This window comes from Drosophila obscura, unplaced genomic scaffold (genome assembly GCF_018151105.1).
Source record: "Drosophila obscura isolate BZ-5 IFL unplaced genomic scaffold, ASM1815110v1 contig_84, whole genome shotgun sequence".
Taxonomy (NCBI): domain Eukaryota; kingdom Metazoa; phylum Arthropoda; class Insecta; order Diptera; family Drosophilidae; genus Drosophila; species Drosophila obscura.
The window spans coordinates 175378-200050 of NW_024542877.1; the positions used below are offsets into that span (position 1 = coordinate 175378).

At 49.3% G+C, this 24673-nt stretch overlaps 2 protein-coding genes across 2 annotated transcripts; one reads left to right on the plus strand and one right to left on the minus strand.

Moving 5' to 3' along the window:
- Window positions 1-9386: 9386 nt before the first annotated feature.
- Window positions 9387-16476, minus strand: LOC111074660. Its single transcript, XM_022367540.2, has 4 exons — window positions 16394-16476; window positions 9888-10030; window positions 9585-9824; window positions 9387-9495 (listed from the first exon to the last, which is right to left on the minus strand). Exons 2-4 carry the CDS (start codon window positions 9988-9990, stop codon window positions 9443-9445), a joined length of 396 nt encoding a protein of 131 aa, XP_022223232.1. The 5' UTR covers window positions 9991-10030; window positions 16394-16476; the 3' UTR covers window positions 9387-9442.
- On the plus strand, window positions 11056-14670 carry LOC111074659 (BTB/POZ domain-containing protein KCTD5). The gene is made up of 5 exons (XM_022367539.2): window positions 11056-11915; window positions 13459-13644; window positions 13727-13792; window positions 13847-14037; window positions 14575-14670. The coding sequence occupies exons 1-5, from the start codon at window positions 11730-11732 to the stop codon at window positions 14585-14587; spliced, it is 642 nt and encodes a 213-aa protein (XP_022223231.1). The 5' UTR covers window positions 11056-11729; the 3' UTR covers window positions 14588-14670.
- Window positions 16477-24673: the final 8197 nt, after the last annotated feature.

A 24673-nucleotide genomic window follows, 5' to 3' on the forward strand; every position in this document is an offset into this window, starting at 1 on the left:
CAGCTTTGACTGTGGCCAAGGCATATTCCCCCTCTCTCCCTCTCCCTCTCTCTCTTTCTCTCTGTGTGTGTGTGTGTGTGTGCGTGTTCATGCTTGTATTTGTGTTTATGACTTTGGCCGGACACATGTTTGAGCCACAGACCCCACCCGTATTGCCTTTTGGAGACAGCTTCTTCTGCTCTGCCTGGCTAAGGACACGCACACAAAGCGACTATCAGATACACACACACACACACACACACACACAGACACACACGCAGTCTTATCCCTGGGCAGGACTTGAACCCTTTTTGACAGCTATTTACTTTTTAGCATCGGTTCTACAACTTCTAAAACTCGACACCTCCCACACCTCCCACACCCCACCCCACCCACTGACTTCCCTTTCTCTACACTCTCTCTCTTCCTTTGCTTCCTTTGCTTCTTTCAGTAAGCGTGCCACGCCCACAAATGCAATCTATTTATTTTTTTTTGTCCCCCCTCCTGCCTGCCTTGGACGCTGCTTTAGAAGTTCCTTGCCGTGCTTTATCGTTGCCAGACAACAGATCCTTGTTTGGCCCACACTGAACGGGTTAAGGCTGAGCCAAGGATGCCAGTGACTGGGGCTGGGTCTGGGGCTGGGTCCATGAGCGGCTGCAGGACTCTGTCTAATTTGACAGTGCGTCGACCGCTGTCAGCCCGGACGCCCTTTGTGCCCACTCCACTCCGCTCCACGACGCTGTTTGCTTATTAGTTTTTTGGCCAAACGTTTTCTGTCAACATTTTGTTGTGGGGGGGGGGACAGTTTTTCTCTCGTTGTTTGTTTCTGGAAAGGACAGCAGGAGCAGCAGCAGCAGCAGCAGCAGCAGCAAAGGAGCAAAGCAAACGGCCGAGAAAATGTGCGCCAGGCGTGAAAAATTGCCTCGTCTTATCTTTGCGACACTGATGATGCTGGTCCCCCCCTCCATCCAGTCAACACCCTCACACCCCAGCCCCTGCAGGCGTCCGTCCTGGCCTGTCCAGTTCCAGGTCCCGTCCTGTGCTGTGCTGTGCTGTCCCGTCACCTAATTCATTAGATCAGACATTACTGGTGCTTCGGATTTCCCTCATTTCCCTCTGTGCAGCCTGCGCCTCTCCTCAGCCCGCAGCAATTGCCTGGATTGTTTTGCCGCCAAAACAACAGGCAAACAAAAGTTTGCTGCCCCGTACCACACCCCTGCCCGCCCAAAAAAGTTGCACGGAATGCAAATCCCAATGCAAAACAACATGGAGGAACAGTGTAAAGCCCCCCCCCCCCTCCCTACTCTTCCTCTGTCTGTGTGTTTGTTTTTGGTGGAAAAGTTTGAGCCAGAAGCTGCAGTTGTTGGCCAACAACCGCAACGGAGACAACGATAGCGACAGCGACAGCCACAAGAGGTCATGATGGGCTGACCTTCGAGTGGTTGGGTGCTTCTGGCCGTGTCCTGGATGTGTCCTGTGGCTGCTGCTGCTGCTGCTTCTGTCGTGGGTTAATAATTCACGCAATGAATGGGCAGCGCCCGAGTACCCTCAATAGTCACGGCATGTGCCAATGGAGCACCCTCAAGGGTGACGGAATTCCACGGAGCCTGAGAGCACTGAAAGTCTAAAAATATCAGCCAGCGAGGGCAATGTCAGGCGGAATTGTTTAGCCCCTAGGTTGCACCAGGGGATGTCAAGTGGCTTGGGTCTGTAGTAGTGGATGCGGGTGGGGGTGGGGTGGAATGCGCGCCAAAAGCCCCTTCCCCCCCCTCCCCTGTTCAAGGCTGCGGTTCCAACGCTTGTCCTTCCGTCACAAATTAGCGCAAAAATTTCAAAAAATAATAAAATTCTCAAACTTTCTGTGTGGCAGAAGAGGTTGTGGGTGGGGGTGGCAAGTGTGTGTGTGGGGCATGCACCAAGGCGGCGCTTAATTAAAAATGTGTCGTGCGGGCGGTGAGTAGGGGGGGGGGGCGGGGGGGGGGGGTAGAGGCATGGCATGGCTTTTGTTTTGGCTCCTCTCGTGTTGGTTTTCTTCGGCACTTTTTCTTTTTTGTGATGCTTTTCCGCCATTTTTGTTGTTGTTTTTGTTGTTGTTGCACACACACACACACACACACATGAACAAAAACAAAATAAAATAATGATAGAGCGGTGCCGCCAGCGATTGCATCTCTCTCACTCTCTCTCTCGTCTGCTCGTCTTCGTTGCACTTTTTTTGTTTGTTGCCAGAATTATTTTGATGATTTTTTTTGTTTAAGCGCAGCTTCTGTCAGCGTAAATGTTTTTAAGCGGGTAAAGGGGTGGTCGGTGGCGTGGGCGGGTGCGCGGGGGCTGGTCTGAGAGGGTGATAGAAAGCCAACGACTGGAAACTGAAACATGAAACAAGTCCACACCCAAAAATTCAAAGACACGCACAGCGACAACGATGACGATGACGACGACGACGCAGCATCCACACACAGATACGGGCACACGGACACGGCACTCACGCACACAGACACACAAAACAGAGCCACTAAAACACACACACACACACACACTGGCACGTACATATACACGCCCAAAAAAAAAAATAACCGAAAAAAAAATTACATCTATTTTTTTTTCTCTCTCGTTTTTTGCTGATAATACAATATATATATATTTTTTTTCCATCATTTCCACGCCTCGTCCTTGTGTTCGTCCTTTTACTATTTTTCTATTTCTCCCGTTTCCTATTTCCTTTAGTTTTTACTTGCATTGTTCCTTCATCGTCATTCCTCATTCCTCCCGCGTGTGCTTTTGTTCATATTCTTATTACTATTGTTCCTGCTTTTGTTATAAAACAAAACACAGTTGGCAATCGGATTGGCAAGGGCGGGTGCGTCCAACATAGAGAAGGGGGCCTGGGCAGGGGCGGGGGCTGGACTCTCAAGCAGTGGATGGGCTGGATGGGTGGTTGGGTGTTCGGATCAGAGTCGGAGTGGAAACTCCAGAGGCTTTGCTTACGCTCGCATGGCTGGTGGGGCTGCCTGGCTGCCTGGCTGGCGTCTGCAGTGCAGTGGCTCACTTGGTCAGTTGGTCAGTGCGACGCTGTCTGTCCGACGGGCGCTGTTGTCTGTCTGCAATGTCTGTGGGTTTTTTTTTGTCGTTGTGGTCGTGGTCGTTGCCGTGGTCTGGGGTCTGGGTCAGGTGGTCAGAGCGTGGGTCCATTCAACGCGGTCCCAGCCACACACAACACAGCACAGTCTGCTCTGTCTCTGTCTCCGTTCTCCGTTTTCGTCGTCGTCTCGTTATCGTCGCGCGCTGACTGCCGTTTCGAAGGATGCCTCCTGATGCCCGCTTACGGAATGCGCGCTCTGCGGACTGTATGCGAGGAGCCACCGAATGGCACTGCCAACCCGGGCCCAGAAACAACAGTTAGCGCACACCAGCAGCAGCAGCAGCAGCATCAGCAGCATCCAGCAACCAGCAAAAACAGCGTCCGCCACATCCACGAAGCATCCACGAAGCTGATTACGAAATTTACACACCAGCCACAGGGACGGCAGGGACAGGACTATGGCTCTGTGTGTGTGCTGGATTTTTTACAGGGGGGGGCGGGCGGTTGTCCGAGGCAGAGCATTGTCAATGTCAAAGAGGCGAGCGGGTGAGCAGCAGCAAGGGGAGCGGAATTTCGATTTCGTTTCGTTTTCTATTCGGCTTGCGTCAAAGAGGCTTGTAACACGCCCTCTCGCTGCAGAGTATACGTAATAATGCTGCCTGCTCCCGCACTCCCTCTTACTCCTACTCCACTTGCCCGCTCGCTCTCTCACGCTCTTACTTTCTTCACTCGTGCCAAACCCAAATCCACTCTCGCGCGCAGCGTTGCCACCCAGTTGGCAATATGTAGAATTATCAGCATTAAAAAAAACTTAAATTTTTTAAACTAAAACTTTTAGCTAATAAAGGGAAAACATTTACACAACTGGCGATGGGGGGGAGTACATTTCCCCAACCCAAGCCACAAGCCGCTCTGGCAACGCTCGGCCTGCCCAAACGGAGTTCCGCCTTTAGGCTTCTGCGCCAGCGCCGCACGCGTTTGGGCCAGCAGGAGGAAAGATTGGCGCAGCGGGGTGAGGGTTGCGGGGTGGTGGCTCCTTTTGGGCCTTGCCTCGACCTCGACTGCTGCTGTGCTGCTGCTGCTGCTCGACTGTGTTCAAGTGTTGGACTGGTGGCCAGGAAAACCACGTGTTGATTTGTTTTGATTATGCGCACTTTGCCACCGAAATCTGCTGCTGCTGCTGCTGCTTGGACTCGGTGCGAAGCAGCTTCTCTAATTGAATCCTTTGCGGCTTGCTCCCTGCGCAGTCAGGCGGCAACAATGGAGAGCCCCAGCCCTCGCTCGACTCGCTCAGCTCGGCTCGGCTCGGAGTCTGGTCCTGGTCCTAGTTCTAGTCTAGGTGCTGGTCCTGCTCCTGGGCCTGGCTTCTGTTCCTGGCACTGTGGTAAGCCACCCGTCGGTAATGCCATTGCCACTTGCCACTGGATTAGGGTGCACGTGCCCCCTATTGTGGCATGCCTGCACCACGGTTCACAGTTCCCTGCTTCGGCTTTGTGTGTGGTGTGTCTCTCTTAAGGCGCTGCTGCCAGTTCGCTTCTTCGGCTTTTGGTTTCGGTTTTTGGTCTTGGGTGGGCCGGTGGGCGGGGGGTTGTGGGTCGGGGCTATGGTTTCGGTTCGGTTTTTCGGTTTGGATTTCCGAGCAGTGGGTAAACGTTTTGCGGCTTTCCCTGTCCCTGTCTATTTGTTGTCTCTGTCCCTCTGTCTGTCTCTGTCTCTGTCTGTGGCCTAGGCCCAACTTGCCAAATTAATAAATTGCCTGTAAAAACGCAGCTCCCCCAGAATAAGATAGCGACGTGTATTCCTTGATTATATTTGCATGCGAGACGAGGCGGGCGTCTCTCTCCTCCTCCTGTCTATGATAGATGATTGGATGCCGCTGCCATGGCTCCTGTTCCGGAGCTGCTGCTGCTGCTGCTGCTGCTTCTCCTCATGCTCCTCCATCGCGTCCTTCCACTTCGGTTTCATTCCGTTCCGCACCGTTCGTTCGTTCGATCGCTTCTCTTCTTTCTGTCTGGGAAGTTTTGCGCCTTTGATGGATGCGATTGCGATTTAGTCGCATTCGAAACTCGATTAATTACGTCGCTCAATGATTTTCGGCATGAGGATGGGAGACAGCAGTCCCCACTGCTCTACTGCTCCCCCCCCCCTTCTACTTATCGGCTCTTGCCCTCCCTTGCCATCCTTTGACTTCTTCTAATTTCGTTTGGCATTCAAATTTCGTTGGCATTATATTCTGACTTTCTATCATAGTGGTGTGTGTGTGTCTGTGTGCCTGTGTGTGTGTGTGTGTGTGTGTCTGCGTGCCTGGGTGTGTGTGTGTGTGTTTGTGTGTATTTAGTAAAATTTTGTTTGCTTGACGCTGATTTCTTTGGGCCCGTTTGCTGCCTGCGAGGCATCTCTGTGAAGTCTGAAGGGTTCTCGCCCTCCTCCCTCAGCCTTCTGCCCCAAATATGCTCCATATCAAAGCAAACATATAGAGAGATGGAAAGGGCCAAGTATTGAGCATAGGCGATAGAAGGCAAGAGATGGGAGCGAGACAGAGAGAGAGAGGCCACATCATCCAAAGTTTTTGGGGAAAGTTCGAAGCGTTTAAAAGAAATGTCTGTGCCTTTTCTGTGCCATTCTCTCCCTGGCACCTCTCTTCCTCGCCCCCTCTCTCTCTCTCTCTCTCTCTCTCCCCTCTTCTTTCAGGGACATGCATGAGAATGAGGGAATGAATCAGGGCGGGGCAGGACGAGGCACACGTTTAAAGTAATTTTCCACATCATTGATTGCTGCTCAAGTTACAGGATGCTGGACACGAGACACAGGACGTGCGTCAATTAGGTTTTCCCAAGCGCAATGTAACGGTAGCCATGCCCCCATGCCACCATACCCCTTACCGTCACCCATCTCACCCATCATTTGCATAATGTTGCGTGCTGCATACTTCTGGGCGCCACAGAATCGTTAAATGAGTGCAGAACAAACAGGGCGGCTGGAAAACCAAAAACAACCGAACGGAATAAACAAATGAACAGATGAGCAGCTCGCTGGGAAAAACCCAACAGCCCAACAACTGCACTCCACAGTCCACCGTCCGCAGTCCGCACTCCGTTTCGGCCTGGCACACAGACGACCCAAATCCGCAATTAGATCACGCCCTGCCACGCCCTATAGCGTCCCATCGTGTGCCCGCCCCACACCTCCCGCCGCACTCAGCACCCTCAATAGGCCGATAAAATCCCCAACACAAAAACAAAACCAAACAAATTTGGAACTTAATGACATTTCATCGCCCCGGGCCCCCGGGGGGTGTAGCGGGCTGGGAATTCCCAGACAATTTCCATTGTGTGTGTGGTGTGGCCAGGACCTGTTTGATCGGCACAATAGTAAGTACCAGCCTACGCCCCAACGTCCCTTGATCAGCGCACTGACTATCGAGAGGGGAGAAGAATAATAATAATAATTAATAATTAATAAGTCTATGGGCAGAAGACTGGAGCAGCAAAGATCAAATATCCCGGATTCCCACTGTCCAAAAGGATTTAAAATGGCAATAACGAATAGCTTAAAAGACACGCTTCCCAAGGTAATGTAAGCATTGTTGTTTCTTCTCTGCAATTTCCAGCACTATGTAATATTGAACGCCCCCCCCACATTTACAACAAGTGGACCAGTGCTGCGCCTTAAAGGTCCACCCTTAGCTGAAATTCCCTATTGGCCATCGGCAGCGGTATGATTTCCACAATTATTCCAGAAATGCCAAACGCCAGTCCCCCTTCCTCAGGCTCTCTGTTTCGAAGGCACGCAGCACGCTGCGTACTGTATGTACTGTACTGTACTTAGTTCAAATGCAGCAGCCACATATGTACGTATGCATACCGATGATCTGTTGCATTGAGCAGGAACATCGTACAAGCAGCGACCAGCAACAGATTTGCAAGTAAAGTAAATCTAAAACTTATCGAAATTCACCTTAAATAAATCATTTCTAAGGTCAGACTTAACGCTGCAACTGGAAGCCCAAAACTAATGACTAATAGTTCCCGCCCAGGGATGCCAGGGCTGACTTTGTCTCTAGCTAAGCTCTCCATGCGGATGTACACTGCCCCAAACTTGTGCACTGCCTGGCCATAAGATATGCACATATGTACATTAAAAATGTACATCCGTATGTTGTAGTGCTGTACCAACAACTGTCAGCAGGAGCCGGCTATATTCAGCTTAGTGTGTACGTGTGCCATATATTCAGAGTATCTTTCTGCTCGAATAGATTCCAATAGCGGGGGAACCCTTCCAGCGGCGCACGTCGCATCGGAATGGCGGAATCATCTGGGTTATGACACAAAAGAGACAAAGAGAAACCGATTACATCACACGTCATTCGATTTGACATTCGATTTCATCTGCTTCTGTCGCTGATTGCTGTCAACAGCAGCCCCAAGCCCGAACAGCCCGAAGGTATATTCAAAGTAAGGTACGATCCACCATGTAAATTATTATTATAATTTTTTTGTTGGCCTGCGCCCTGCCCCTATCAAAGGCCAGCAGGTAAGCGAAGGAAGGCCACCAGAAATGCTCATAGGCCGCGGACTTGTATTGGCCTTACCTTCACAGTTGATTGTTCGTTGAGCAGAAGCAGCTACATGAAACCAGACCAGGGCGAGCCACATCTCAGTGGGGGGTGGGAGGGGGACGCGTAGGCGTATACGCGATATTTACATTTCGTATTGAAATCGCGAGCCGAGCTATTAATGCGTTCAGTGAAGCTCAAAAGTGTGGTGGGCGGCAGAGGGGAGAGGCAGAGGGGCATGCGGTAAGTGGCCCACGAAATGTATAGATCAAACAGCAAGGAAAAACACGGCAAGGCAAGTCGGGGCAGGGCAGCAATCTGAACACTGAAATCAAACGCAAAAAGCAAAAGCAAAGCCAAATGAAGTGTGCTTCCGTTGGAAACGAGCGCGGAGTGAGAGTGGGCTGGGGAGGCTGTGGACTGTGACAGCATTATTTACGTGTAGTTTACACTTCTCCTTCAGCCCTCCCCCCCCCCCCCCTCCCCCGCCCCCGCCACGAGTCACGTTTATGCGCTGACCAACTCACGAATCGAGGCATTAGCAGCTGCTGCTTGAGCCGTCTCAAGCCGCATAAACCTGGCCCCGCAACCTGAGAGTTATTTTCTTCTTTGCTGGCGCTGGGCTGTCTTTGTGCTCAAATGAAGTACGTGCCGCGGAGGGCGGCTGCATGAATAGTGCAAATAGCTAGCTGCCAGGAACACCTCATTCCACCTAATCAGCCAGACACGAATGCGGACACGGATGCGGATCCGGATACTGAACCGGATACGAAATGCATTGGGCGCACGGGCGCGAATGCCAATGACGAGCCAGTGCATACTTTTGAGCTTCGTACTTATTCTTGTGCGCTGTGCCAGTGACACGTCTGTGGGCAGCGCAAACTTGTGACTTGTGCCCATGACAGCTACATTGACGGCTGCAAACAAAGGACCGACCGACCGACCACAAGCGGGGCGAAAGCAGGCAGACAGCTGCTCAAAGGCATTCAGGCAAGAAAAAGAGCAGGCAGGCAGGCAGCCAGTCAGTCGGGCAGATTTCGTTTTGACAGGCTGCCGGAAGAGTCTCCACCTGAGTCCTGAAAGCAAAGAAAAAAGCGGCCAACTGACAGACTGACTAATGAGGTGGGTCGGAGGGGAGAAGTGCGGGAGTATTGACTAGCTGGCCTCAAAAGGAATGGAAAATGTTTTTGCCTGGCACGAGCTCGCCTTTCACCCTCGCAGCAGCCTCCGTTTTCTCCCCTTTTTTTTTTTTTGCTCTCCCAGACTTTTCAATCTCTATTCATCTATTTATCCACTTGGAACTACTGCGAGTCTGCAGCTAATGTCTCCGCCATTTGCGGAGCTTAGCTCATCATCATTATTCGCCGTCCTTTTTGGGGGGCAGGACATGACAATCGAATCATGCTCACAATTCAGCAGACGAACCGGGTCGCTCTCTTGTTCATTAGATTTGATTCGATTTCATTGATGACAAACATCCTTCCTTTCGGAGCGGTTTCCTTCCTGCCATGCGTTCGCTCCTCTACCCTGCCCTGCCCTGCTCTGCCCTTCTACCCTTCGGCCAGTCTGCTTAGCTTAGCTCAGCTCTGCTTTGGTCTTCTTTCCGGCAGCCACTGCGTCATCATGCCAGCCCACTGAGCGTCCGCCAACGCCAACGCAGATTCGCACACGCCCAATTAGGCCGCAGCCAAAACAAGATTTTTGCGACGCTTGTTGGCTGTTGTTTATTCCATGCACGCCATGACATCACACAGCACACATCCAGCAGTCTGCAGACCGCAGCTATCTGTTCCAGTCCGGGCCGGTCCACCTCCATTGGTAGCTGCTCAGACGGCCTTGACTTTGGCCCTGCTCGCCGCCTCCAGCTGCTGCGACTTCACTGCAAGGCAAAACCAGACAAGACAAGAGACAAGAGCCCGAATGAGTCTCAAACAGAGAAAGAATGGATCAGGTGTCTGGTTGGCTCACCTGTGATCAGGGCTGGAGCGGGTCCGGCTAAATCGGGGGCTAGTGGGTCTGCGGCCAAGCCCAGGACAGTGGGAACTTCCTCGTCCAGCTCCTTCTCCCCTTTGTCGGACCGCTGGAGCACCTGCTTGCGCAATTTGCGCAGATAGGCCGCCTTGTAGGCCTCGCTGGGCTTGCCGCCAGCTCCGTAGCTCACCTCGAGCACTGTCAGCGGGATGACGGTGGAGGAGACGGGCACTAGATCTGCGCAAGCGGCAATCAGGTACATGAGTAGAGCAACGCGACGGTCTCTCTGGATTCACTCACCTGCCTCGTACTTCTCGTCGGGATTGCGCTTGTACAACATGGGAAAGGGCGAGACGCTGGCAGAGGCCAGAACCAAAAGCAACAGGAACGGCAGAAGATTCATTTTTATTATTCGTCCACACCGTCACAGAGCCGCAAGACAACTGAGAGTGCGTAAAGAGACCGCTTAGACTCGAGATCGATAGATGCACGGCATTTATGACCAAATTCGAATTTGAATTCAAAAGTTCAACTGCCCTTGGTCATGCACGCAGGTTACACAGCAGCCATCTATTGACAGTGAGCGAGTGGCTATCGATAGCCATATTTCTGCGAGTGTCAGCGAGTAAAAAAATATCGATGCCACTACGAATGTGTTGATAGTGTCCATAGCCCCAGAGCGATTGCTGCAAAAATGCTGAAACTAATTAGAGCAATGATATTTGGAAGTGTATTACTCCAATTGGAGTACAGAAGTTTAACAATATTGAAAGGCTAATTTCCGATTGGTTAAACAAACTGCCACACTCCACAAATAAGTCGTTGATATGTAGCAAATGTGTAGTAACCGTGTAGTTACCATGTAAAATAGGGACATTTTTGCTGACCTTCTTAGCTTAAAGCTTATTTTATAAGTAATCCAAAAGTGGCAGCCCATCAAATAAGCCAAATTGTAGGTTCATCTATTTGACAAAATGATATTTTCAGTTGATAAAGTCCAAACTAGCTAGTAATATTAAATCGAATACCAAAATGGATGAATATGATAAATTTCCGCGGTATATTTACGGTAAATTTCGAAAATGAGACGGTATATTTTGGTATATTTCTGAGAGAATGGCGGTATATCTGATAGATAAATCCGCGGTCACACTGATGCTCAATGAATAGTGCAATGTAGAGCTGTCAAACGATTGATAGTTAAGTCATCGATAGTTTTGAATGTTTTGAAAAAAAAGTCAATACTATCGTAATAGTATCGGCTCAAATAATTATTACTAAAAACCATTGAAACCTTTTAGGAACTTGTCTATTGTAAAAATTAGATGCCACCTGTCGATTTGTTCACAAATTTGTCTTCGTATTTTATAGCAGCCAATCCAAACTATCATGATGTCACAAAACCATCGATATTAGAGGCTAGCAGCAAAATATCGATACTATCGATGTGCCCTCTTTTGTTTGACACCTCTAGTGCAATGATATTTTTTAAATGAATTTTTTTTAAATGAAAATCAGACGACGCGATTCGAGGCCAATGGAACGGACAAACGCTGCCCATCAGAAATAGCAGAAATAGGACGCGAGTGAACCAAGTAGAAGCGCACAGGAACGGGAGCGAGCGAAACAGCAGAAGTTAGCAGAGGGCCCAGAAGTCCACAAGGCACCAGCAGCAAAGTGAGGCAGCGCAGCGTAGAGCAAGGGAAGACAACAAAACGCAACAAAGAGACGCAAGTGAAGCCAGTAAAGCATGAGCTGGCGCTGAAACAAAAACCGAAACCGAAATTGAAACTAAAACCGCAACTGTAACTGCACGTGGAAGGGAAGTGAAGCCAAAAGGAAGAAATAAGAATCAAGATTCAAGGCGAACGCTGGCGAGGGAAGCATAACGTGGCGACAATAACAAAGCTAAAGAAGAGAACTCATAACTGTTAAGGGCTCCCGTGGTACGGTAAACGGAAGAGGCAAAGCGGCAGGCAGGTGCAACTGCTTCTCCAACACTCGCACATTCGCTTGGCATCCATATCCCATATATCCCACCTACATCCAGAGCACGGCAGGAAGACGGCGTCGCATCAGCAACATCATCATCGCCATCAGCAGAAGCAATCCACCAATAGCAGCAGCAATAACAATAACAACATGAGCACCGTGTTCATAAATTCGAGAAAAAATCCCAATGTGCCGAAGAAACAGGGCACCGACCAGTGGGTCAAGCTAAATGTGGGTGGCACCTACTTTCTGACCACCAAAACGACGCTCTCCCGTGACCCAAATTCGTTTCTGTCCCGTCTTATACAGGAGGACTGCGACTTGATATCGGATCAGGTGAGTTTCAATAGTGTATTGACATATTTATAGACCTCACTGTGTGTCCACCATCCACACACAGCGTCCCGTCCCGTCGTCTTTTGGCATATTAGCGCGGGGGGGCGGCTATAATTATAGTAATCAAAATCTAACACCGAAAATTGTACACATTAACGCACCTACACACAGGCACAGACACACAGTAACACACACCAGCAAACCAGCAGCATGACCCAATGCAGGTCATGCAGCGGAAGCAACAGCAAGAACAACGATTTTTCTGGGGCGCAGGCTAAAGCAGTGACCATGGGCGAAATAGACAGAGAGCGGAGAGAGAGAGAGAACGAGAGAGCAGGAGACATAGCCTGCACACCACATTAACTGCAGTTGCAGCCGTGGGCGCGTGGGTGTGTGGGTGTTTGTGTGTGTGTGTGTCTAGTTCTTTTTTGTGAAAGGTATATTGACTCGGAGGGTAAGGCAGTGTAAGCGAGCAACCAAAAGCTTTGGTTGGACTGAGAGAATGACAAATAATGTAACCTACCTTCTATTTAATATGCCTTGCCTCGAACTAGTTTACTGTGACAGGGCCCTGATTTGGCTGGTGCGCTGAGTCCTTGGCGCTGTTCTGTGCTCCCTGCCATAGCGGGGGTGGTGGACGGTGGATGGACGGGCGAAGGTCGCGGTGGGTGGGTACAGCTAAACCATCATCCATGCCAATAATAATCACAGCATGAACAACGCATTAACATGGGGCCATGCCATGCCATGCCATTCCTCTGCTGCGGTCTACGCTCCCGCTCCCGCTCTTTGCATAAATAAATTTAAGCCGAAATTCCTGAAACACACATAACGAGATTGTGAATGATTTTCCATTTGGTATAAACAATAAACAACTTCGACAGCGGACACTGGCACTGGGCATTCCCCCCTCGTTTACCCCCTCCACCCCCACTACCCACCCCTCTGCGATTTACGAATAGTTTTCAATAAAAAGTTTTGCCATGTTGTTGTTACTGTGTGCCCGTGCCTGCGCCCGCGCCATTTGCTATTGATTTAATTCACCTCCCCGTCAATTAAGGCTGGTTCCGCCCCTTGCCTCCCCATGCCTCGCCTCCTAATCCATTACCTATGCCTATCCGGGCGCTTAAATAGTTTCAAACCAAAATAAAAGCCAACGACTACGACAAAGCAACAACAAGACCTTGAGGCAACATCCAGTGGCGTCTGCTTGTCATTCATTCACCTGCTGCTGCTGTTGTTGCTAATGATGATGATGGCGATGGGTGGCGATGGGTGGGTATGGGTATGGGGGATTGTAGACAAGTTCACCCGCAGTCAGACAGCCGGGGCAGCAGGGCTGTCCCATGGTGCAGTCATTGCCAGAAAGTAAACAGTTGCAAATGCAACATGGAACTAGGAAATCGAATTCGAAATTAACATCCAGGCGCAGCCGCCACCTGTACGGCTGACAGTGACATTACTCGAAAGTGACGCTTTTCCAATACCAGAATTGGACAGCTGGCGGATATGAGTGACTAATGTTCCTTCGTTTATATTGCAGGACGAAACTGGAGCATATTTGATCGACAGAGACCCAAAGTATTTTGCGCCCGTGCTCAATTATCTGAGACATGGCAAGCTCGTGCTTGATGGCGTCTCCGAGGAGGGTGTGCTGGAGGAGGCCGAGTTCTACAATGTGACACAGATGATAGCGCTGCTCAAGGAGTGCATCAACCACAGGGATCAGGTGAGCATAGGCACCGGCATGGCCGGCATGTTAACTCCGATTGGACAGGCTCACACATTGATATTGCCTTCCACTCTTTCAGAGGCCGCATGCGGACAAGAAGCGCGTCTATCGCGTGCTGCAGTGCCGCGAGCAAGAACTGACCCAGGTGAGTGTGGTTCATCTTTCTAGCTGCATAAAAAATTTTACGACTCTGTTCCAGATGATCTCAACACTGTCGGATGGCTGGCGGTTCGAGCAGCTGATCAGCGTCGGCACACAGTACTCCGCCTACGGCCCCTTCGATAGCAATGAGTTCCTCTGCGTGGTATCCAAGGAGTGCGGCACCACGGCCGGCCGCGAGCTAGAGCCCAGCGATCGGGCCAAAGTTCTGCAGCAGAAAGGATCGCGAATGTAAGCAATCAAGCAAGCAATCAAGCAAGCGAGCGAGCGCACTCTCTCGCTCTGTTTCACTTCTGCCCCCAAGCACACCTACACGGGGAGGGGGGCACGGGCACGGGCTACGGCCCTGCCATAGACTGTGGGCGCAACTTGATTGTCGGGTCTTGTGACCACCGACAACAGATAAGATATATGTAGGAGCCGCAGCAACAAAGAGAAGCAGAAGAAAGGCCCCATCATTTATACGATATATTCTATAGTATTTGTATATCGTGTACATTATGCGGGAATTAGTCGATTTTGGGACTGTTTGTCCCTCAGACGCTTTGTTAGCAAACGTACAATGTATATACATATATATAAGTATATATGTGTATCTGCTTAGTATATAAGTCTTCGTACATGTGTCGCCGTGTGTGGCACCCCCTCTGTGTTGTATGATAGTGCGGCGGGTTCGAAATTGCTTTTACGATTTTTGAAATCGAAGCCCTAACCTGACTTTTCTCTCTCTCTCTCTCTCTCTATTTCTTTCTCTCTGTCTTATTGCAGTCTTGGAATTTAAACACACAAAATCCCCGCATACCGTAATCTCCACCATCATCAAAATACATCATTCTAAAGAGCAACAAAAACAGAACAGACAACAGAAATTCGGAATAAACAACTGGAAGCAAAAATTATGTAAATTCTCATCACACATCACACCACGATCAGCCAAGCGAATCAAGCAGCCACCCAACACCAGCCCCAGCATCAGCTCCAGTTACCAGTCATTGAATAGCAGCTCAAAACAACAACATTGCAACGCAGCACATCACTTTAATCATAAAGTCAGATCATAGGAAGCTACATCCTACATCTAACATCCACATTTATGGAAGCGATCGAAGAACCCACACACACACACATCCACACTTCTGTTGTACGCTCCATTTCCACTCAAGAGAAAAGTTAACAACCAATAATACTACGATTCCCTCTTGCGTGTGCGTGGTGTGCTTGTCTCCACTGTACAGTACAGTAGTGTACAGTGAAGCACGTTGTGTGTGCGCGAGTGCATGTGTTCAACTTGTAGTTAAAACAAAACAAAAACAAAAAAACTAAACTAAACAGAAACACGCACAAAACTAAGATAGAAACCACTTTTGTTTGCTTCGATGCACTCCACTGCCAGACAGGAATAGGTATGAGGATGAGGATGCGAATGGGGATGCAATGCGGATACTCAAGTTGAAGGTGGTAGAAGAGCTGTGGAGCAGCCGCATCAGTACATCGTACAAGCTGTACACCGTACAGTGGATACACCGCCACACCAGCTTTAGCTTTAGCTTAGATAAACACGCACACACCAGTAAGCATCCAGTCTGCTGCAGACGGATCTGCTGGGGACACAATAAGCTAAGGCGACGGCAAATACACAATACACCAGTAACCAGTAGTGCAGGAAGCAGACAGCAGGGACAGGCAGAACAGAAAAAACAGACAGAACAGACAGCTGGATGTTGTTTTGTAGAGTTAGTTTTAATAGTTTTTATCGTGCTTACAATAAAGTGGACAGCCTCGTTGACGCTGACAGCTTACACTTTGCTGCGGCTGGCATATTGCACCCAGATAGTCGCGGTTTTAGATCGCGATTCCCTTGGTCTAAGGTCTAAGCAATTTACTTTCGGTACACTAAGTTCGAGCTGCATTTACATGTCTGACATGTCCGAGTGTTATGTTTAAACACACAAACACAGAGCATAGAGCATAAAGCATATTGTAGAACGGACACGGGTAGCCCCTCGTTGTGTGTTGTGTTGAGTTGAATTGAGTTGAGTGCCGTGTAGCGCCCGGTTCACTACCTTGAGCTTTATTTAGAAGGTGTATGAAACGCAGACACACAATTAACATAATAAAAAAACAAACAAAAACAAAATTGTCAACTAAATGAAGGGAAGATGTTTAAAAACAATTGAATCACGACTGAATTTATGTGAACTCGCACTCAAAGAAAGAAGTTGAACAACAACCTAAAAAAAATGATTCATGTGAATGAAGCTAAAAATAATTAAAATGAGGTTTAGGCATGAAACTTTTGAAGATGACAATTGAGATGTGAGCAAAGCAAAGCAACAAAAAAAAAAAAAACCTATCCGGCGGCGTTTTGTACAGGATATGTGCATGATATGGTATGATAAGTACATGGATGTATATAATTTTAAATAGATATTAATTTATACACAAAAACAAATTTAGAAACGATACAGAACGTCGCCACCTACTCATACCATACATTTTGTAACCATTTTGAATTATTTTACGGCACACGGCATGGCAGGTGCCAGTGTGGATTATATAGAGTATAACTTATGCTTACGAGGATTACCTTTCGGTGGAGCAGAGAACCCTTTACACTAGCATGTAGTAATGCCGAAAAGATCTGAACAGAACAGAGAACAGAGCCCCGAAAAATACGACTCTCTCAGCAAAAATAAAAACGAAGCAAAAGGCAAACTGCAAATGATAAATATACAGATAAAGATACAGATACCGATAAAGATAAAGACAAAGCTTAAGATAATACGAGCCTAATACCCAGCCTTCTTCAAACATTGTAATTCCTAACCCCCCCGCCCCCTCCCAAAAATTAGGGATGTACTCACACCCGTTCTCACAAAGCTATGAATAAACCTGCAAACAATACATCTGCTATGTATCTACATGTGTGTACACCTGCATGCCCAAACCCTCTCGGAGGATGAGGCAGGTCCACTGAACTGCGCCTCTTGCAATACCAATCCAGTGGGTCCTGGAGGATTCGACTCGCAAATTTAAATATACATAATATATACATTATATAAATAAACTCTGAACCCTTTTCTAAAAAAAAAAGAAACAAACAACCCAAAACCCGTTTGAGTTTGCTCTCTTTTATGTTGGGACTGCAGCTGTGGCAAGACTTTTGGAGGAGCAACAGGGACAACGACCTGCCTGGAAGCTCAACACTTGACACAGGTGTGAATACTCGATTGCAAAGTCTTGAGAACTTCCTTTGGAAAGCTCCCAAAGTGCTATATCTGCTATCGTACTTAGGCAGGGACACAGCAAGGATTCGCAATATCACAAAAAAGCTATGATAAGCTTTTGAGGGACTTTCGCCATGGAAGTCCAGGAAGGACTCACAATAAAAGCTCAGTTCAGTTAAGCTATCTAAGCTTTCCTCTCCTAAAGGCTTTTACTTTTGTGTATTAATATTTTTACTACTTACATTTGTTCTTGTATTTCCTTAAATACAATAGAATTGGAGAGGTTAGAGGTTGCTATCTTTATTATTATTTATACTAGCCATAACTATGTATGTGCAAATATGTTTCAGCTGCTAAAAAGAAGGCAAGATTACCTCTTCGAAGACACTTTCAATAGGTGGACAAAAAAGTACGAGTATTCCCGAAAAAAACAAACAAATTTATTTAAGCCAAGCACTAAAAATGTGTACATAAATATGTATGCAAATAAGTATGTACATTTGTACTTTGAATATTGGATAAACACAAATTCAACTACAGAATTTGGTTTGTGTGGCTATGGGAGCATCCCGATCTTTTTACTATTTCGGTCCGTGAAATGCGGAAAGGTGATGAAAGGTGAAAGGCCACCGGGCAAATATCAACACTCACGTGGTGTGGATAATATTGAGCATTATTAATGTGTCTAAATATTTGGCGTGGAATAAGTGTGTACATAATTAGTAAATTAAATTAGTAAATTTCCGGTTTTTTATTGTGTATACGCTTGTTAGTTTTTTTTTCAATTTTTCTTAAATTGACTATGTTACAGCTAAAATATATTATATTTAGTAAAAATAACTTTTTTTCCAAGAGTTTTATGGTTCTAAAGTACTGCGTGCAAGTAGTTCGTTGTCGCATGGCCACTTGATGGTGCAGCCATGGCATAGCAACACCCAAATTTAATTTGAATGAATTCCCAGATCAATAAAAAGTTGTGCATATCTTAATTTAAATTGTTTTGGTATTGGTTCTACATTAAAATTATTTTATTACATTTAATATTCGTATGTTAGCTGCAAGCGAAGCCCAGCCATAAGGCTGTAGCCTTCGCCCAGAGCCCTGGCCCTAAAACTCACTTCGAATCCATTCGCAATTTTATTCCTATTAATTTTTCCTTCTTTTACGTGCTCATTTTGTCTTCTTCTTATTATATAGTTGCGAATATCGGATTGCGACTTCTTTTCGTTTCTATCCAGTTGAGAATTTTTCCAGTTCAAGATTTTGGTATGAAGTACTCGTATTGATTAGATTCCGCAAACACTGCGAATCGAATTTATGCAAAGCATGAGTACGATTACGGGGTACGGGTATGAGTGTGAGTATGAGGATGAGCAAATTGTCTGTGCTGCGCTCGTGAGTTTGTAAGCTCATGGGATATTCATAGGCACCCCCCCCAGTGCCAATGGGGCAGCTGCCGCCTAGAGCCTGCTGCTCAACTAACCTCCAGTTACCGTATGGCGACTGCGCAGCGACCGCAATGTCATAACATTGCCGGAGAAGGAGAAGAAGGAGAAGGGGCAGGAGGAGGAGGAGCAGGAGCAGGTCTGTACGCGAATTGAGCTTCAGTTTTATAGATTCCGCTGGCACAGGCCGTGCACGCATATCGATATGGCCGCATTAAAATTTAATGGCAACGCAGCTACCAATCCTCCTTCCCCTCCCCCTGCCCGTTCGTACCCCCTGGCCAGGACTCTGCACTAAAGCGGACAGAACATGGCCGGGGCACGTGCACATTTATGCTGATTCTAAACAAAGGAATAAAAACTTTGTCGCCGCGCACATGAGACCGCTCTTCCATCGACACAGAGAGAGAGAGAGAGTGGGAGAGGGAGTGCGGGGTACAAAGGGAGAGTGGGTGAAGCAATAGGAGCAGCAGAAACTTTTTATTTGTCAGCCAAGTCGAAGTACGTCTCACCGTTAAGGATATTAGTGAGTTTTTGTGCCTTTTATTTGGAGAGCGACCACTCGGCCTGCCCCCGCCACTCAGCTCCTGGCATGGCTCACCTCTGGGAGAGCTCGTAAAGCGCAGCACAGAACGAGCCTAAGCGAAATTTCATTGGTTTTTATGGGCAACAGCATTGGCAACGGCAACGGCAACGACATCGGAACAGGCAGCCGCCTTTCACTTTCCTCGAGTTGGAGGAGCTCGTCTTGAGCCTGCCTCATCCTCATGCCCATTCGCATCGTTATTGCGACCCCCCATTGACATTGGCAATGGCATCGCCATCTTTGCATCTACTCACTGCAGCACCACCTCCTTTCCACTCGTTTCGCTGCCAACCCCTTGTGGGGCAGGACCCAGACGTGTCGCCTCTCGTACGTCCTTCAGCCCATTCAGCAGCACATCCTCCAACCCCCACCACCACTACCCACTCCCACTCCTGCAGAGGCAAAAAGCGAGAGATGTCTGCAGGGCCCCTGCTCCTCGTTCACTTTTGAATAGTGCAAAAAAGTGCACTCAGGCAGCAGCTTGAGCTTGAGCCGCCCCCGAAGCACACACACACGCACACTCACCACACACACACACACACACACACACACAAACACACACAGTTGGATGCACCCACCACCGTTTCACTTTCGTTCCACCAGGAGGGCATCGCTGCTCCAACTCCAGAGTTTGCACCTGCCAGGGTGCGGTGGATTGCAGCCTGCCGCCCGCCCTGCCCGCTGCCTGCTGCAACTAAACTCCATGTAAAGGCCGGGTAAAGGATTCTATGTCAACATGACGAAAGGAGGCTGCAGTCGGCGGCACAATCGACACTCTAATGCATATTCCCTTAAGCTCTCCTGCTCCTGTTCCTGCTCCTGATCCTATGTTCTTCTGCCTGCTTCTATGTGCTCCGTGCTCTGGGCTCTTTGTTGGGGTTGGAATCACTTGCAAGGGTTAGAACTCGTCTCGTCGCTTTCGATTTGTCTCGTGCCTGTCTAGTGCATCTAACTGTGCAACTCCTGAATGCCACGAACGGGAGGGGGCAGCTAGTGGCGGTGGCAGTGGCACTGGCAGTGCCTGAGAGTGGGTTAGGCCTTTGTGCAACTCAAGTGCATGTCGTCATCGTCGACGACGCCGTGTTAAGTGCTCCAAACAAAGCGGCTGCTCTGTCTGTATGTGGTGGCACATTTTGAGGGGGGGCGGAATGGCGCAGGTGGTGGGTGATAAGGGGGAAGCTGTGGCGGGAGCGGAGGCGGGGGCGTATATGTGACGCGTGATTTCTGTGCAATTTAACCCCATTTTGTAGCAGCTCAACTGCTGCTGGAGCGCCCCCCCAGGAGAAGGAACGCAGCTGCAACGCCTAAGCAAACCAGATCCAAAGCCTGATGACGCACACTTCTCGCTCCACTGCCAGTGCCAGTGCCAGTGCCAGTGCCACTGCAACTGCCACTGCACCATTCTCTGAGTGTGTGTGGAAAATTTCACTTTTGCCAGGTGCCCTCCGCAGTTGACACCCTCTCGAATGGGGTGAGTGGGGGATGGGCAGGCGGATTAGGCAAAATCTTAGCCATGTCTGCAGTTTAATTGCAATGCCACTTGTGAAGCCCGCCCCCTCCCCCACAGGGAAGAGAAGAGTTCGATTTGTGCGGGGAAAAAGCTGAGAGTCCGTGGAAGAACGGAGAAGGAGCCAGCAGGAGAACCAGCAGCCAGAATTAAGACAAACTAAAATGGGGGTAAAAAAAAACCAAACAAAGAAACCAGAATGAAACTCAGAACTCATATGCCTAAGTAATTTGCATAGCCATGGATGGGAGGAAGATGGAGTTGGCGACTGGTGACTGGTGACTGGTGACTGGCGACTTGGGGTGTGGGTGTTTCGGATGTTGCTGTGGATGGAGCACGGGGTAGAGACCATGCAAGACAAGCTAATGAATGTCGAAATACACAAACAGCTGCACGAGCAGCAGGCTGCAGGCTGCTGGCTCTGGCTCTGGCCTGGGGGCGGCGGGAGTCGTCTCGGGTGTGGGGGTCAACCTGCACACGAGCCTGCACAAAGCAGAATTATTTGTCAATGCAACAAAACGTAGAGGACCGAAACGAAACGAAAAGTTTGAGATGCTATTGAAGCAGCCTTGAAAAAGAGTGTGGTGTGGGGGGGCACAGTGTTGAGTATGTGTGTGTGGGTGGGTGTGGGAGTGGCATTCATGCAAGGGTGAAACACAAACGAGCAAAGAATGCCAAACAAACTTGTCAGATTGCGGGCATAAAAAGTGAAATGAACTGAGGAGCAAGGAGCAGGGGAGCAGGAGGGCCGGAGGAGGGGAGGGGGGGGTGCAGGGAGCAGGTCGACAGGGGTGCAGGGGAGTTCTGCAGCTGCAGAGTCTGCTTGCTTGTCTTTTGTTTTGTTTTTCGTTCTATTGTTTTGTTCTCCTTTTCTTTGGCTGCTGCGTGTCCTGGCTGCTTTTCTTGTACCCTCTGCACTTGTACATGTGTCGCATTTGTACATGGAATGGAAGGGTAGGGGGGTATGGGGGATGGGGTGCTGCTGGTGCTGCAGTTCGGGGGTGGCCAACTGCACTTGAACTACACAAATTGCGAACGCAGACCGAGGCACAGCAGCCGATAGCTTGGCAAGCTCAAAACTGGAGCTAGCACTAGAGCTGGGGGGGGTTACGGTTACGTTACGCTTTACGCCTACGTGGATGCTACGTGGAACTGCCGTTAAGGGATGCACGCTGCTGCACGCTGCATGTATTCTGGCTGCTGCTGCAGTCTCGCAGTCTAGAGTCTCTCGTTAGGGGTTAGGTTTCTCGGCCGCTCTAAATGATGTCTCGTCTCATCGTCTGCTGCTGCTGCCAGCTGCTTAGGCAAACACCCGGGAGCCAGAGCCAGAGCCACAGCCAGACCCCCAGGTGGATGGATGGATAGATGGATGGATGGATGGGTGGGGGAGGCAGCAGCGCGCTCTATTTGCATATTCATATACATATGTGTACACACAAAATTTGCGCCGTGTGTAATGAGGAGGCTGCTGCTAGGGGTAGGCCAGCAGCATAGCATCCATAGCCCCCTCCACCCATTCGGCGGGGTCAACCCTTTTTGCCCGTCACTGTGCGCGTGTATTAGTGGAGGGTTTCCTGTGTGAGCGTCCCCTTTTCTTTCTTTCTTTTTTTTTTTTTGGGGAGTTTTCATTAGAAACTTTTTTTCGCCAACATCATTCTGCGGCAGTGGAAAACGTCAAAACAAAAAGGGTTCGCACCCCAGCAGCACAGCAGCCCAGTCCCCCCAAACCAATGACCGGTATATACCAGAGATAGTATGTACGGATGGACAGTGCCCCCTACCCCGTATCACGTACCCCACTTTGTATATATACACACACAGAAACGTGTTGGGGGAGAGAGAGATAAACGCGGACGGCGATTTAGATATGTTAGACACATGCGTGTGCGGGCCCAGGCCCAGCCCCAGCCCTGCCCAGCACCCCGTCCCAAGGTCTGTCGCTGACATGTTGCTCCATCTGCAAAGATCCCTTTGCCGCTTTGCCCCTTTGCCCCCTTTGTACCGCTGCGTAACCCACGACAACTAAGCACGCTTAATTAGAAAGTAGCTGCGGTCGCCGCCAAAGTTAAGGCTGGACCTCGACACATTCGCGTCCGCTCATTTTTCACTGACCCAACACTCAGTCCAAACCCAATCCCCTAGCTGTTACACAGCCTTACTGAATACCCTTTTGCAACACAAAAAGGAAATATGCATCGCATATCAGCCACAGCAGATCACTGGATGAGGGCCTTTGCCCATCTGTCTGCCTTTGTGCTCGTGGAAATCTGTAGTTTCTGTCGCTGGATAAATGGGAAAGATATAGCCAAAGTCGAAATCAGAGCACTGTCCGACCGATTTTCAAGTGTATCAAAGGCATCGTTGAGGATTTGCCTTTTTAGCTCGAATTTGGTTGAAAATTTCTGCTCATTAAATGACTTGCAGCCGGGTAGGGGGTTGGATTCGGGTTTCGGGATCGGGTTTTTGTGTGCCCGTGCTTTGGGTACATATGAATATTCGTTTGTTGAATTAATCACTGGGGCTTTGCTTTTGTTTTTTGTTTTGTTTTGCTTTTTTGCCCCCATAGACCACACCATTTCCATTACCGCGCCCAGCCCCCCCCCCCTGCCCCCTCACCGACCACATGTCCACTAACGAAAAATTGACGCGGCCCGTTACTCTAGGCATATTTGGCAGCCCAACCGCCGCCACCCCCTGCGTGGGCACTGCCCCGCCTCATTACTATGCAGCAGATCGATAAAATGTTGGTCCAGCAGCGTCGACAGAGGCAGCGACGGCGACGACGACGAAGCCACCGCAATCGTCGACATGTGTGAAATGCGCACATTAAATAAAAAAGGCGCTCAAAACTGGGGGAAAAAAAAACAAGGGTATAAATTAAGGGGTTGCCACCTGCCCCGCGACAGACACACACACAACCACACACCCATGGGTTTTCCATTGGTATATTTTGGCGATTTTGATGGCCCCTGCCCCCGCTCAGTGGCCCGTGCCCCGTACCCCCCGCTTGCTGCGGCAGCGACTCGTTTTAGATAAGGTGACTAGCAGCGGCGATTGTTTGGAATTTTAATGTAAAAGTTTTTATGGCGCATTCATTTCCAGCGAGCGATTCGCCAATGTTCGCTAAATTGGATGAAGAGAATTGGTGGGGGGGTGGGGCTGCGGCTGGGGGCATGGATGGTGGCATGAGGAATGGCCATGGGGGGTACGGGGGGTTCTACTCTCCGTGTGATTTTGTGTGGCTGCGACAGGGTTGAATGTGAAGGATACTACTACTCGTGCAGCAGTTCCCTTCCCCGTCCCCCGCAATGACAGCCCCAAAGAACTTTTGGGCCAAGAGTGATACATAGAAATATACTTGGAAGCGGCAACTGTACTTCAGAGCGTGCAACTACTATGCCTGCGAAGGACGCAACGGAGCCCAAAGTCAGTTGTTGTTTTGTTTTGGGTGGGTAACCAGCGCCAAACGGTTTTTAATCATTTCAGCCAGCCAGCCAGCAAGGCAGCTCCGGGGCCCCAGAATCCACAAAAAGATGAAAGCGACAGCGTCAGGCGACTAAAATCAAAGACACAACACAATCCCTGACTGCATCAAAAGCCGCTTTTGGCTTTTAATATCCAACTGCAGCATGCTGAACGGACGGACGGACGGACGGACAGCGCTTTGCCTTCATCCGAATTTGAATATCTCTCGCGCGGAGAGAATGCGCGTGGGTGTCGCTTTGAGCTCGTCGCCTGTCAGCTTGGCAAAAACCACACAAGGATGCAACACGCCCCCCCCGCCCAATCACCATCGCCCCATTCCCATCCCAGAAGCAGCAACAGAATTGCTGCAATTGCAGTGCTACATACACAAAGCATTCTAACATGATTTTAATTACAAGAGCGGCAAAGTGTTGCCAGTTGCCGCCAGGGGAAATGGAAAACTTGCCAAATGCTTGGTAGGAAATGCAACAGCCCATGCCGGAATCTGCCCCCAAGCGGTGCACACAACCAGCTGCACCTACACCCGCACATCCCCGTGCCCCTTTGCTCTGTCAGCTGCGCCCAGATGCATAGGCTGGAGGATTCAGAATTCACTCAAAACACTTGATACGCGAAT

Excerpts from the sequence above, each read along its gene's own strand:
- LOC111074660 (XM_022367540.2), bottom strand. The coding sequence starts at position 9,990 with ATGAATCTTCTGCCGTTCCTGTTGCTTTTGGTTCTGGCCTCTGCCAGC. Across the intron at positions 9,825-9,887 it reads CGACGAGAAGTACGAGGCAG|ATCTAGTGCCCGTCTCCTCC; the intron begins GTGAGTGAATCC and ends CCGCTTGCGCAG. Across the intron at positions 9,496-9,584 it reads CGCTCCAGCCCTGATCACAG|TGAAGTCGCAGCAGCTGGAG; the intron begins GTGAGCCAACCA and ends TTTGCCTTGCAG.
- LOC111074659 (XM_022367539.2), top strand. The coding sequence starts at position 11,730 with ATGAGCACCGTGTTCATAAATTCGAGAAAAAATCCCAATGTGCCGAAG. Across the intron at positions 11,916-13,458 it reads GCGACTTGATATCGGATCAG|GACGAAACTGGAGCATATTT; the intron begins GTGAGTTTCAAT and ends TTTATATTGCAG. Across the intron at positions 13,645-13,726 it reads GCATCAACCACAGGGATCAG|AGGCCGCATGCGGACAAGAA; the intron begins GTGAGCATAGGC and ends CCACTCTTTCAG.